Raw genomic sequence first — 15,117 nt, forward strand, 5'->3', positions numbered from 1 at the left:
TAAAATATTTGTTAACTTCAACGATATGTCCAATGATAGTATTAGGAGATACTTCTTTTTGAACCAAATTTTAAAAAAAAAAACAATTTGTGAAAAAAACCACCAAGTGGGTTTTTTCAAAGTGGGCCCACTTGGGGAACCCTGGTTATATGTATTTTATATTAAGTTTAAATAACGCATTATCACTAATACATATTTGAATCTTCTTTATTTTTAAGTACATTATGTTTCATAATTTTTTAACTCAAGAATTATAAAATATAAATGCAGTAATATAAAAGGAACAAGTTTATTTATCTTTTTGTTTTCACACACATTTATTTACTATATTTATTAAACATATGGATATTACCCATTATAAAATTATAATCTGTAAATATTTATAATCAGTAAAAACTAAAATTTCATCTGACTTGAGTTAAATAAAAAACTGAAATAAATATTTAATGGTCTTACATGTTTCTATAATAAGATTAATAGAAAGTGAAATTAAAACTACGTATAATTATAAAGAGTATCAGTTACTTGTCCCATTTGTTTTCAAATAATTAACCCTAGAAAAGGATTTCATTCTTAGATAAATAATTTTAAAAAGTTCTCCTATAAAAAGTTTTAGCTTTTTTCATTCTTAAGCTAGAAAATAAAACTGTTTAAATTTGTTAATGTATCACTTGGTAAAAAAAGAAAAAAATTGTTTCTTTTTAATTTTTTTTAATATATTATATTATTATATTACCTGTTTATTAATATATAAAGCATGCAACTATAGTTGAAAAATTGATCTTTTCAGACTATATTATTTAAATTTTTATTTGATTTAATATCATTAAAATATTACTTTTTTGAAAAAACCCACTTGAAGTTTTCAATAGCACCTACTATAAAAATTATATGAATATTTGAGTTTCTTTTACTTTACTAATATTAAAAACTTAATCATATAAATCATGCAACTCTATTTGACAAATTTATGCTGCACAATAAATTATATAAAAATAAATGTGAAACAATAAGTTCTAGTAAAAAAAAAAAATTTTTTTTTTGAAAAAACCCACTTATCGTTCCAAGTGGGTTTTTTCATGGTGGGCCCACCCAATAAAACCCGGGCGGGTTTTTTCAAAGTGGGCCCACTTGGCGAACCCTGCTAAATATAGAAATTTTTGTAAAAAAATAAAGAGCAAAGTATTCTAAAAAAAAGTCTTGAAAACTTGATTAATGGTCATGTATTTTTTGTGTCGATTAAGAAGTGTTAACTGTTCTTCTCTAATTTTATATTCATAGATCTGCTCAAAACTTTTCCATGTTTTTACCAGAAATTGGAAGTTCACCACCTGTTAAATTGAACAATACAGAAGAGGTATTATTTTAGGTTTTTACAAATTCTTACTTTATCCTTTATTTTAATTAGAATATTTGTTATGTTACTTATTTTCTATAATAAAAGAAAATCTCCTCTTCAACTTCTATTCAATTTGTTCACTATTTTAACTATTTAACATGTTTTAACTGAGAAAATATTCAGAGATTAGCGAACTCGAAAGCGTCGATTTACTCCTTGAAATTTGGGTTTATTTACATTAGAGGTCTTTTTATACCTCTTTCAATCATGGGGTGGTTTGCCAGATGGTAATATTGTCATCACATTGTGTGCCAAATAAATAAATAATTAGCATATCTTATGTTTAAGTGATTTTTAGTAGTTTATTTTATCTGTAAGTCATTGGTTTGGGTATTATGCAGGGTTTCCGCTACGGTAGCTTTTTTCGCAAAATGCGAAAAGACCCCTCAAAAATGCTAAAATTCAACAAAGCATTTTCGCATTTTTGCTAAAGGATTTTACTAAATTCCATTTTAAAAAAAAGCTTCCGCGAAAAACCATGACGCTAACATCCATGAAAAAAACTTGATCAAACAAGAAGGAGAAAAAATCTAAATATCTTTCGCAAGAAGAACCATGACGCTAGCGTTCACGAAAACCAAAATGTTTTGATAAATAATAAATGTGTTTTTTTTTTGTTATAGGTATTCTTTTTGATATTCTTGTACATTAAGCTATTCTTTGTCAGATAACTTACAGTACTTGTTTGATATAAAGTAATTTTATAAGCCTAATGGCATTTTAGCATTTTGCTAAAACTTTTTTTCAGATTTTAGCTTTTCTGCTAATGAATTTTTAGACTCAGCTTAAACCCTGGTATTATGTAAAATAGATAGGTTAAATACTACTTTCAAATTAGCTTCTTCTGTCTTTCCTTTATAACTGGGACAGTGTCCATAGCCTTTCTGTTCAACAAACAAAACAGATGTGTTATCATTCTATAATCATATTACTTCTGCGGAAATGAATTGTCTCTGATGAAAGGTTTCCTGTTAGGGAAATGGCTACAACAAAATAGTTAATCTTCCTAATGAGGGCTCTAATTTAATGTTGGTACAAGACCAGCGATCAATATAAAGGGATGTGCTGACTCTGTTTCATACTTTGATCTGAGTGTTTGTTGTAAAACACATGTTTCATCTTAATAAAGCCATTGCGCATTCTCTGCATTGTAATTTTTTTTTTTTTTTTTTCCTTTTGTAATTCACTTTAACTTTAAAAAAAAATAATAGGTACTTGTAAAAGGGTCAGTGAATATATGTCTGGACTAAGAGTCTTTTTTACTTTCTGGTCCTTAGGACAAGTGGCTAAATTTTATTAAATTATATTCTTGCACATAACTTTGGAATTCTATGCTAAGTTTCATAATGATGCTTGTTAAGAAAAATTAAACTCTGAGCATGAATCCAGAGCTGAATCTTGACATAGTCACAGACTATGTCATTTAATCCATATAGATATAAACTGTTAAATGGCTAGGAGAACTAATAACACCAGTTTTTGATGTGTTTAACTTATTACGAACTACCCAGCTACAAATTTTCTGTAAGGAATTCTGTCCTAAGCTTCAGCCCCTGTGTATTGCTATAATTTCAGGCAAACCTACATTAATAAATTTTGTTATTAATGTTTCATTTCCTGATTGTGAGACATTTAGTGTGTGTGTAATGTTCTATTTCCAATGGTGAACTAAGAACCTCACAAATGATGTATGTTCTTGTTTTATTTTATTGCTACGAAGGAAATTCCAAAAGTAAAGCACTCACATCACAGCCAATTGTTAGCCAAAGAGGTCATGGAGGTTAAGACTTCTTTTTTACAGCTTGATGGTATTAATTTGATTTGTATTGCACATGGGTCTCGGATTAGCTGGTACCATTTGATCTGAAACCCATTGAGCTTCAAGCCACCATCATAGTTATTAATACCTTTTTCTAACATTGTGCCCAGAAGCAGAATATTTTCAAATGTTCTGCAACAGGACTTATTAATACATACAAATGTTCTGCAAGGATTTCACAGCGAAAAGAAGTCAGTTTCACATTAAAGTACTATATTTTCATCTATTAAAATACAGGATCATACGCAGATACTCTACATTATTTTTAAGCCAAGGCAAACATTCTTGATTTGTTACTTTTTCAATCACTTTTGAGGTGTAAAATTTTGTTAATGACGAGGAATTATTAATAAATTATTATCGCAGGAATACGCTGTCACTTATTCAAGATACAAATTGTTCTGCGGGACTTCGTTTGTTCTGCGACGTACGTCACAGTTTTAGGCACTTTCTGCTTCTGGGACATTGTGCACGCAAATTAAAAAAGAAACAATTTTGTTGTTTAGAAGAGCTAAGCTTTCTGACCACTGTATCATACCTGCCTGTTTATTAACGAAGTCTGTTTTATTTTACGACTATCTCCTGTTTACCTGTATATTCTCAAATTTCTCTGTATGTGTTGAAGAAATTTAAAAAAAGAATAATGACAATTAAATATCCACTAATGGCAAAATACTTCTCTTATTCCTCTACTGATGGTGCTATTGCCGTTACTGCTGTATGTTGAGTATTTATAGTTAGAGTAATTATAAATAATCATTATAATTAACAATCATAATTATAAAAATCTTCTTTAGATTAAGATTTATATACATATTTTTTACATCGCTGAATGTAAGTGCTTACATTATATTATTTCCAATTTTGAATTTCACTTTTTGACTTACATGATTATGCATGATGTATCAAAACTTTACTTGTACCCCAAGAAATGTTGCTAGTAAAATCTCCGTTATTTTATTTCTCCATTATTGGCAGGTATGCTGTATTATGAAAAATTCATTTTCTGAATATTGTATTTCTGTATTACAGATGTATCCAGAAAGTGTGAAATCTCTTTTAGAGTTAACAAATGAGATTTTGAATACCCCGGAAGAGATAGAACTGCCAGAAAGTAGCTTGTCCTTCACAACGCAAATGTCTAGCATACCTCAACAGCTATCAAACATCTTAAAAGAGGAGGGCATAAGCTCCAGTTTTGAAGTTATGGTAAATATGCATATTCTTCCCCTTATCGGAATACTTTTACATTTACTTCAATTACATATCATTTCTGCATATGTTTGTTTATTCATAAAATTTTTTTTTAATACTTTTTGGGTTTATTTTGCCTTTAATTGTTCATAACTTTCAAAAAAAAAACTTATCAAGGATAAGTTATGTTTAATATTCTCTCACCTCAGATTTTTCAATGAAAAAGTTTCTACATTAGCTAAAATGCAAAACTCTTGATAGTTAAGTAATACAACTAAAATGCCAGCTATAAATGTCACTCTCTACTTTTGTGGACGATAACTCCACAATAAGTGTTTTATGCAAATAACGCTAGCAAAGGTAGAAAAAAAGTTAAAATATGAAAAAGAAGAGTTTTTTTCCTCATTTAGTATCTAAAAATTTAATTGCTCTTTTAAAAAAAAAATTAACATTAATTTTACAAAAAAAGCGCTATTGATTTTTGTTAAATTGGATTTAACAAATCAATTGTTTTGGCCCATATGTCTTCAATCACAATAAGCTTTACTGTTCCATGATGAACAAATATAACATAAATTTCAATAAAGAAAGCTTTAAAATCACAAACTGTAAAATTTTTACTCAAACTTCAATGGATTTTGGTGTCACAATGGTACACCTTCATCAGTTGGATAAAATCTGTGGATGATATTAATCAAACAGAGGCAATATCATACTAAAGAAAAAAATATATGGTTAAAAGATAACATGACTAAAGATTAAAAAATTTATCATTTTCAAATATTTGGAGAGAAAAAAATCGCATTGCAGTCATTAACGATAGTTTTCATTTTTCCCAAAATTCCAAATCAACACATAAAATACATATATGGATTTTTTAATAAATATTTAAAAATTATTTAATTTTTTAATCTTCTGTCGTTTTATTTTCTTTTAACTGTATATCTCTTTAGAATAACTGTATATCTCTTTAGAATAATATAACTTCTGTCAGATTAAATAATCCCTGTTTCTACCATTCCTGTCTTTTATACTACAGGTGAAGGTGTTCTATTAAGACACCGAAACGTGTATAGGTTTTGATAAAATTTTAGCATTTTGGTTTTAAGTGTTATTTTTAATGGATTTAAATATAGTATACCAAATTATTTTGTATGTTCTCAGTTGCATTTACACAGGTTGCTACACTACTGCTATGAGAAATGTGCTACAATGCTGATTATTATCTTTTCTTTCCAGATCCATGGCTTGTACTGGGTGTACAGAAAAACTTTGAGTCACAATAAATCTTTATTGTACCAAAAGAAGTATTTACTAATGCTCCTTAGAGGTTATCAGTTGACTGAAAAAATGACTTTATCGTGTGTGAATCAAATGGGGAAGAACATTATGTTTGAGAACAATAGTCACAGTTCTTTTACATCAGTGGATTCTCCAGTCCGTGGACGTGAACTCTTCCGTTCTGTTGCATACGTCGTAGTGGCCATTCAAAGAATGAAATATTATGTGCGAAGGTGGAAACTTTTTGCTAAAGTTCCTACTTCAGACATTGTGAAAGCAGAAGTCAATTCTGTATTTCAAAATTGTAGAAGTTCATCACCAAGTAAGTTTAAAGACAATATTTAGAGTTTTTTTTTAAAGTGTTTAACATTAAAGGTCTAATTTGTTTGAATTAATAGTTGGTGAATTGTAAAAGTTTTAGAATTATTTTAGCTCTCTTGGAAAAATAGATGTTCAGTTTTTCCACCCATTGCATAACTTCATTTTAAAGTTTATGTAGGGTCTTTCTTCTGCATTTTTAAGAAGTGTATTTTCTCGTGAATTTTTGAAACTTTCTGATTTTTGTTTTTTACGAAGGGTTTTCTTTCCTTTTTTAAGTTACGACTTTTTTTTTTATTGTTCTTGCAGAAATAAAAATTTAAGTTATTGAGAAAAGTGCATAGAAATCATTTGTAATTAAAAAAAAAATTTAATGTTAAATGTAGAAGAAATTAAAACAGGATTTTTTTTTTTTTTTGTAAGGTATTGCAAGATTTGCAAATCAAGTGAATGAAGTTAGACTTTTATTTATTTTTTTTTCAATTGTCAGGGTGTGTAGCGTTTTTAGGAAGTGCTTAAGGTGCTTATTTTTGATTTGCGTTTTTTAAAAGCCCTTAAAGGAGCTTTTTTTATTCGAGGTTTGTAAAGAGTGCTTAATTTTCTATCTTTTTTTTAAAAAAAGATTTTTTCTTTGCGGTATCGATTGTCGTTTTAAACTACAAAAAACTGCGTGGTTTTCACAAATTTTCTCCAATATTTATCACTTATTTTTATCATGATTACATAAAGTTTTTGAAAATATTTATAAATTTTATTGATTTAATGTTTATTAATTAAGAACTTTAAATGATAGGGGAAAGAAATAATTTTTATTACTGCACAAATCCTAATTAGGAATTTTTGTTTTTTTGAAAACGGATTAAAAATATTTTTGAGTGCTAAAAATGTGCTTATTTTTTATTGAAAAATATGACTAGGCACCCTGTTTATACACAGTATAACCCAAAAGTGATTAATGGAAATATATGTATCAACTGTAAATTAGATTTCATTTCCTTTTAGAGAATAGTGATCTGTTTCATTTAATAAAATTGTGATAATTTGTATCAAATATAATCAATGAAAACATCAACTTGACCAATGGGAAATTAGACTTATCATTCGTTGTGGTTTTTGACTTTCAAATAAGAACAATTGTCATTTTGAAATTTAGTTCTTAAATTCATATCATTACAAAAATCTGTCCTTTCTTTTAATATTCAAAAGAGTCTTTCAAATAAAGAGAGGGTATACATTATGTCATATATGAATAAAACTAAACATTTTTAATAAAGCAGAAATAATACTTCATTGGCAGACATATTATAGTTTTGATTTGATTCTAATAATCAAAAACCTTTTTTCATGTTTAAACATGGAATGAGTGAAGAAAATATTTTAATGCAGAAAAAAAAAATCAGGAACAATTTCTATGGTTGTTAAGTCACATCATCAGAATTAAAATTGCATACGAACTCCTGCTGGAAAATGTTACACACTGCTACGAACCGTTTCTGCTTGTGTTTTCGAACAAGTCGTAATAGGAAAGCACTCCTAGCCGTGTCCAACGACATTCCCGGGCATGAGCTCCAATTCAAATTTAATCCTGATAATGTGCTCTAACTAGGGGTGATTGTATTCCGGGTTTTTAATTTCATTATTCAGCGTCTAAAAACTTGTAGCAGGGCATGTGATTTTTCCAGAATTCAGAGTATTGCATTGTATCTCAAGACCTTTGGTTTGCAGACTTCTGGGAAACATTATCAAATAATATCAAACATTGATTTTTGTATTTATATGTGATTTAAAATCTATGCATTAGGACTTGTATTCACACAATCTACAAGTTATGTATTGTGAATTGTATTTGGGATTTAAAAATTTAATTTTGCCGTTTGTATCTTTGCATTTTGAAGTCCAATAACTCTTTTCATATTCACGCTATTTTAAAATCCAGTATCTCAATTCTTGTAAGAAGTAAGTTTTTTCTTGAATTAATTATTATAAAGATTTGGTATTCTTCATTAGTAGATAATTTTATTATAAATGTTACTTCATAAAATTATGTTAAATATGAAACATGCATGGTATATAAATTGTTATCTTGATATCGATTTTTTTTGCACATAAAATTTTCAGGTTTTTTCAATTTGTGTCACAATTACCCCTTCCTAACTGCCCTAGAAGTTGTTGCAACATTTACATGATCCTGTTTTATATATAACGTTATTAGACATTTTTTTTTTAAAAAAATTATCTAAAAATGTCATTTCGAAGAAAAAAAATCTATAGCTTCAGGCGCATAACTACTTTCAGATTTAATATTCACACACTCCAATTAGGCAAGATCAAGTATTTGTGTAAGGGCAACAAACACCTTGTTTCCTCGTTTAATCACACAATAGAAGGAAGATAAGAAAGTGTCATTGCATTAACGATCACACAGTGCTCAAAATTTTAAAAAAAAAAAAAGCAGACCACTCTGAATAAGTTTTGATCTAGTGATCCGATCTTCACAATCTAGGAGTCAATCTTAATTATTCAAATGGGTGACTCAAGTGTGCTAATTAATTAATGCAGATGATATTTTAAGTTACAAAATCGGTCACAAATATGTACTTTCTCTGGAATAAATATACCTCTTTTTTTGGGGGGTGGGGGACAGTTTCTGATTTCTGACACCCAAAATATAGGAGATAGCTATAATCTGGGAAATACAGTCCCAATAGTTTGGACCCCATAATGTTTTTTTGTGTGTTTTTACTTAAAATTATAAAATTCATTCATCAAAAGATAATTTAATGCAAGAAATAACTTTTAGTCAATGTTTATCTTATTTTACAATAGTCGAAAAATTTTGAGTTGTTAGATATAAAAATTTTTACATCATTTTAAAGTTACTTAAAATAAATCAAAAATTTGAGCAAAATCGGTCTAATATGATTAAATGATTTAAAATATGATTTTCCTTCTTAACTCGATTTCTTCGGAACTATTTGACCGCTTAAATTTTGTATTTTGCATTAAAAGTTACGTTCTTTAAAATGATTTAAAAAATTTATACCTTGCAATTCAAAATTTTTTAACTATTAAATAAAGTAATATAAAATAGTAAATATTTACAAAAAGTTACTTTTTGCATGGAATTATCTTTAAATAAACAAATTTTATAATTGTGTTCATAATTTTTTCAAGTTGCTTAAAAAGTTCTTGAGATATGGCATAATACGCAAAAAGAAAAAATTAATATTAGGGGGTCTTATCTTTGAACAGCTCTCCTGAACAAACTATTCTGACCTTATTTCCCAGATTGCAACTATCCCTTATATTTCAGGGGTCAGAAATCCCCAAATCCGTTGGAAAAAAAAGGTATGTTTATTCAGAGAAAGTATGTTTTTATGTCTGATTTTGTAACTTAAAATATCAAAGCTATTTAGGGAAGCTGGTATTTTGATCACTGTACATTTTAATTTCTACATATTGCAAACCAAAGGTTCTCCCTCTACCTTTTCTGCATTTTCATGTTTTATTCTCCCTTTCAGTGTTTCAGTACTATACTGTACTAAGGTTCTGAATTATAGATCTGAAACTATAATATGTCTTTTTATGGCATAATTTGTGTTTATTTCATGTTGCTTAGCTTTATCAGAGTTTATGGAGGAATTTTACTCATCAATCTCTGTGCTAAAACTTACTTTCATCATGTTTGAATTTCTATTCATACTATCAGATAATATGGCAACTAATCTAACGAAACATACTAATTCAAATCTGCTTAAAAATTTTAATTGCTTAAGTGATTTGTCTCTGGTATTAAATTTTAATATTCAATTTTTTCTTTCTCCGTAAAATATATTGCCATCATTAAGTTTGAGATTGAGTTTGAATTTTACATTTTTATATGCACCTAGCTTTTGAAACTGATTTATTCATCTTATTGCTCAAAATATAAAAAATTCATTTGTTGGTGTATACTTTTTAGATTTAAAAAAAAAGGATTTTAGGATGTACGCAACAATTTAAAATGACTTTTTTTATAATGTACGTTGTAATGTTTTATAATGTATAATTTCATTATTAGATAGTTTCAACATGTCATATCTATCATTATCATCAAGATCTGCATCTGTTTGTGAAAGTGAAAAAGTACATGCCGGTATTAACAGTAGTGCTTCTTCAATAAGTTCAAGGTATGCACAAATATATTTATCAGAGATCCTATGAAGTCTGAATTTGTTTTATTTTGTGACTTTTTCAAAACTGTTATGAAAGATTTTTAAATATACTTACAAGCAGAAAATTTATATCTTGGTAACTAAGTTCAATAGAATACATTACAAAGGATAAAATATTCAAAATTTATTAGTTACTCAATCAATAACTAAATTACATTCATACTAAATTCGCTAAGTTAATGTGGATGAAGTGAAATTGTTTTTGAAGCTGGATTTTGCCAGTGTCTTCTGTCAGAAATTATCTTGTTTTTGCATGTTTTGGATAGTTCTTGAATATCGGGAAAGTTCCAGCAAAAAATCCTTATGTAACTTTAAAATAATAATCCGCTTTTACGCACAGAAAATATTCTCCGCATTTTTACCTCCCGCCAAGATAGCTCGTATTTTCGTAATTCAGACGTCGCTGCTTTAAACAAGCCTTTTGGAAGTCCCAAGTCCGGACCAGCTAAAATTTCAATTCTTATTCACGCGATTTGAATATCAAACATATATTTTCGTATTTACATGGTTTGAAAGGTGTACATTGCAATTCTTATTAATAAGATTTAAAAATGGATATCACGATTTGTATTTGCGCGCTTTTAAAAACCTATGTAGAGATTCGTATTCACACGAGTTTAAAGTCCAATGTCGTGATTTGTTCATGCGGTTATGATATCAAACAGCGATTTTCATATTTATATGTGATTTAAAAATTACGCATTGTTATTTGTATTTAACGCGATCTAAAAATTATGAATCGTGATTTGTATTTACGCAATTTAAAAATTCTCTTACGCAGTTTGTATTTTCTCATTTTTAAAATCCAAGATCGCTATTTGTGTTCACACGATTTTAAAATCAATTATCGCGATTCTTGTAAGAAGTAAGTTTTTTTCTTGAATTAGTTGCTATAAAGGTGACTGTTTTTCTGTCAACAATTATTAGTGTGTATAGGCATTACAACATCAGCGAAACTGGAAGAGAATATATTCAAAACTTACATTCTGTACTAGAAAATGTGACACACGCAGGTAAAGAAAGAAAAAATGGGATTTGTCAAAAGATGTTTGAAAATGGGTTAATGCATCACCAATCTGTTTCCCCTCATTCACAAGCTGCAATACGAGCAATATGACCTTGTTAAGGGATTTTTTTGCTTGTTTTGTGAAACTTGAATCATTTGCAGCAAATTAAGCAGAAAGAAAAGATATAGAAAACAAAAGCAATCTCTTAAAAAGTTATTTAATTTCTTTCTTTTTTTTTTTGGAAGAAGTACCTTTTTTTTTTTTAACTCAGCACCAAAATCCAAAATTTTAAAAATAATGCTGATGTTTCACGGGGCTTTAGCTAGATTAGATTATAATATGAACATAGTGATTTCAATTGTAAAAAAAAAATTTATTTTCTAAATAATTTAAAAAGTCATGTTACTGATATATTTGCTATAAATCACGTAGCAGTATTTATTAAAAGCAAGGGAATGTTAATGTATGTTCTCAGTAATTTCAGTTTGCTAAACCAGGCAGTTTCTCAAATAATAATTGTCTTCTTTATGTGAACTGAAGAAAAATATTATTTCTAGCTTTATATTTTCAATTGGTAACTTTACTTTTTACTAAATGTTAAGTGTTGATGTTAAGTGTTCATTCATATATTAATAAATTAGTACCGTCATGTGGGGCTACTTTGTGCAGGATTTCGCAGTTTTTGAACTTTGACATGTAAAAAAACTATGTTAATTCAAACTTTAGTAAAATTTATCAATATTATATTCCTAACTGGACTAAGACGAGTGAATTTGATCAATATTGGCATTATTTGTATGTAATATTTACAAATAATAAGTCAAAACATGCCTTGCACAAAGTAAGTGGGGCTACTAAAAAATTCCTATCGCTGCACAAAGTAGCCCCCAAGTGGGGCTACTTTGTGCAGCGATAGGAATTCAGTTTAATAGTCATGTTTTTAGTAAAATATTGATATAAAATTGTTAAAAAAGTTAATTGTTGACATTTTTAATAACAAAAACATCAAGATATGTAAAGATATTAGTTTGATAATAATTTTCAGCGTTAAAAAACCATTTTTTTAAAGAATTTTTTCTTAAAAGGAATGTTTATTTCATTTGAGTTTAAACAAAAGGAAACCATATACATTTTTGAACATTGAAATGGAGGAAATTTAAAAAATAATAATTATTACATATTCATTAACATTTATAATATTTATAAATTTGAACATAACATGCTTGAATGAACATGACAGAACTTGCTCTTCAGTTTCTGTCAAAATCACCTAATGTCCTATAAAATATATTTTTATGTGTTAAATCATTTGATTAATTCATTGGAGAAATCTTTGTAGAAGAAAAATAATAGTTTACCAGCACTTTTCACGTGATTCTTGTGAATTTTATTAGAGATAGTATTTCTGTGGATTTTGTACTTCCGAGAAGCTTCTGCAATCGACATACCGCCAGCAACTGCTTGCAAACATTGTTGCAGCTTTTCTAAAGTGTAATCACGTTAATTTCTCGTTCCAGGTATTTTTTTATAACGTCTGACAATTTTTCTGTCGGAAAAAAAAACTAATGAAACTTTGCACAAAGTAGCCTCACAGTGCATTTTTTTTTCATTTTCCGTTTATTTGTTATTAATTTTCAAATTTTTTTAACCCTAACATGATATGATTGTTTATTAATACATAAATAAAAAAATTTGCACTTACGACAATTGTTTTATCAGCGTCTTTGCATTTCGCAGCTAAAGTTTCCACGCGCACTTTTCGACGTCCGACGCTCTCGGAAAGTTGTTGACATTGGATAAACAAAACACACTCTGAGATTGTTTTAAAATTCGAAAAAAAAATTTTAGTAATAGAGGAGACTTCTATCTTCAAATTCCACACATCTTTAGCATGAAAAAAACATAATACTGAATAGCAGCACTTGAAAAGTGCCAAATTCGAATTTGCTCAAAGTAGCCCCACATGACGGTACACAATTTTATGTCAACACTATTTATTATCTTAAAATGTCTGGAATTTTTTTTTAAACTATTACACACATGTAAAATTTATTTGTGTGGAAATTCAGCTTTTTTGCCTTTTGACCATTCTCATCCCTGATTTTAACGTAAAGTTGACTTTTTTTTGCTGTGAAATGCTTGCAGAACGTTTGTATTTGAGTCCTGTTCCAAAACATTTGAAAATATTCTCCTTCTGGGTGAGCCATTAAAAATATCCTGTTAGCTAAAAAAATTCTTACCAATAAGTGGGGAAATCAATTCTTGTATGATTTTAAAACATGAAGAAAAAAACTCAAACCATTACGATGACAAATTAGAAACTTATAGGCTGATAGAGGCAAGGTAGCATGGAATGGAATTCTGAGGAAGGCTAGGTCCCCATCAAGGCTGTTGCTTGCGCCAGTGGAGATAATTTTATTGGCTACTAAAGTCCTTAAGATTTCGTGTATCTAAAATACTTCAGATATTATAAAATAGGATATTCAGAATTGCCAATATATTTATTTCTTGGGAATACAATACAATTTAACACCAAGAGCTTTTAAACAATATAAAATCTTAAATTTAAATTATGAATGAATTTCTGCTTTAATGTAAGACTGAAGAGATACCTGAAAAGGCTGTGTCATTGAAAAAATAACCCGAAGTTTATTGAAAAATGATCAAAAGAAGGAAAATAAATCCACCTTCCAACCATCTAGATTCAAATATTGTAGTCATCGTGAATTAGATTTTCCTATATGAACACTAATATGTAATCAATATATATTATACAATATATTGGAAATCAAAATATAATAATTATTATATTATGGTGGCAAAGTGTGAAGAACACTTTGAATAAATGCTAAAGGTTTTTTTTTTTTTTTTTTCATCTTTCAAAAGTCTATTTTTCGCAAAAAGTGTTTACTTTTCTCTTTTCCAAAATGCGATTTCGTTTGTCATCAAGAGTTATGCGAAAAGCATGATTTTTAACGTTATTACGATTCATTTAGCATATACGGAAGCACCGTTCACTTTACATATTGGATAAATTAACATGCAGATCCTCGTGTACATACACTGAGATGGATTCTTGCACTAGTATGGACCATATAGTTTCTGCTTGACCGTGCAATTATTTTTTTATGACAATGATGTTCAGCATCACTAATCATTATATTTTTATTTTAAGATTATTGGGAAAAAAATATTTATATCATTTCGTTAAAGAAATATTGAACCAATTTATAAGTTTTGATAAAAAGTAAATAAGAGACCATTCACTAATTTAGAATTGTGATTTGAATTTACTTAGGTTATCGTAATTTGCTTAATTCTCTACACATCTATATCAGTATACATTTCTTGTTTTGTAAATATCAAGATATTCATCTCCTAACTTTTTTTTTTTTTACAAATTTAAATTAACTAGTTGTATTTTTGAATTATAAGTTATTACTTTTAAACAATAGAATAACAAATCTTTTCTGAATATTCTTCGAAAATTAATTTTTTGCATTCTCTTGATTTTTTTCTATTTACATATGAGAAACTTTCAACGAAAGGAAGAAAAAAATTTCGCAAGTATGCATGTCCTAATTTTTTTTTCTTTTTTAAAAAACTTGAATATTTTTGATAAAATATTTATAAGTGTTTAAGAGCTTTTTTTTTTTTTTTTTTTTTGAAAATTTGATTACATGCCTAATGGTGATTGTTGTCGACATATCGATGGTAATCAGAATGTGTAAAATACCAAAACCTTTGTAAATGCCCTACTTTAGTATTTTATTCTACTTTTGATTATGATTCACTTTTTTGAGGTACTATTTTGAAGATGTGATTATTTGAATAGTTACCGTTTATAGTCTGTTTAGTGTGCATGAAATTTGCATAGAGTCACAT

General features: G+C 28.1%; 1 protein-coding gene across 7 annotated transcripts in view; it reads left to right on the forward strand.

Moving 5' to 3' along the window:
* Positions 1 to 15,117, forward strand: part of LOC107446576 (uncharacterized) — a 116,585-nt gene that overhangs the window by 100,825 nt on the left and 643 nt on the right. For all 7 annotated transcript variants that reach the window (XM_071186737.2, XM_071186743.2, XM_071186739.2 and 4 more), the window contains 4 exons: positions 1,282 to 1,357; positions 4,251 to 4,427; positions 5,652 to 6,015; positions 10,072 to 10,180. In XM_071186737.2, coding sequence (XP_071042838.2) covers positions 1,282 to 1,357; positions 4,251 to 4,427; positions 5,652 to 6,015; positions 10,072 to 10,180 — 726 coding nt within the window. The remainder of the gene's footprint in view (positions 1 to 1,281; positions 1,358 to 4,250; positions 4,428 to 5,651; positions 6,016 to 10,071; positions 10,181 to 15,117) is intronic.

The sequence above is a fragment of the Parasteatoda tepidariorum genome, chromosome 9 (genome assembly GCF_982258835.1).
Source record: "Parasteatoda tepidariorum strain Cologne lab strain chromosome 9, Ptep-v5.0, whole genome shotgun sequence".
Taxonomy (NCBI): domain Eukaryota; kingdom Metazoa; phylum Arthropoda; class Arachnida; order Araneae; family Theridiidae; genus Parasteatoda; species Parasteatoda tepidariorum.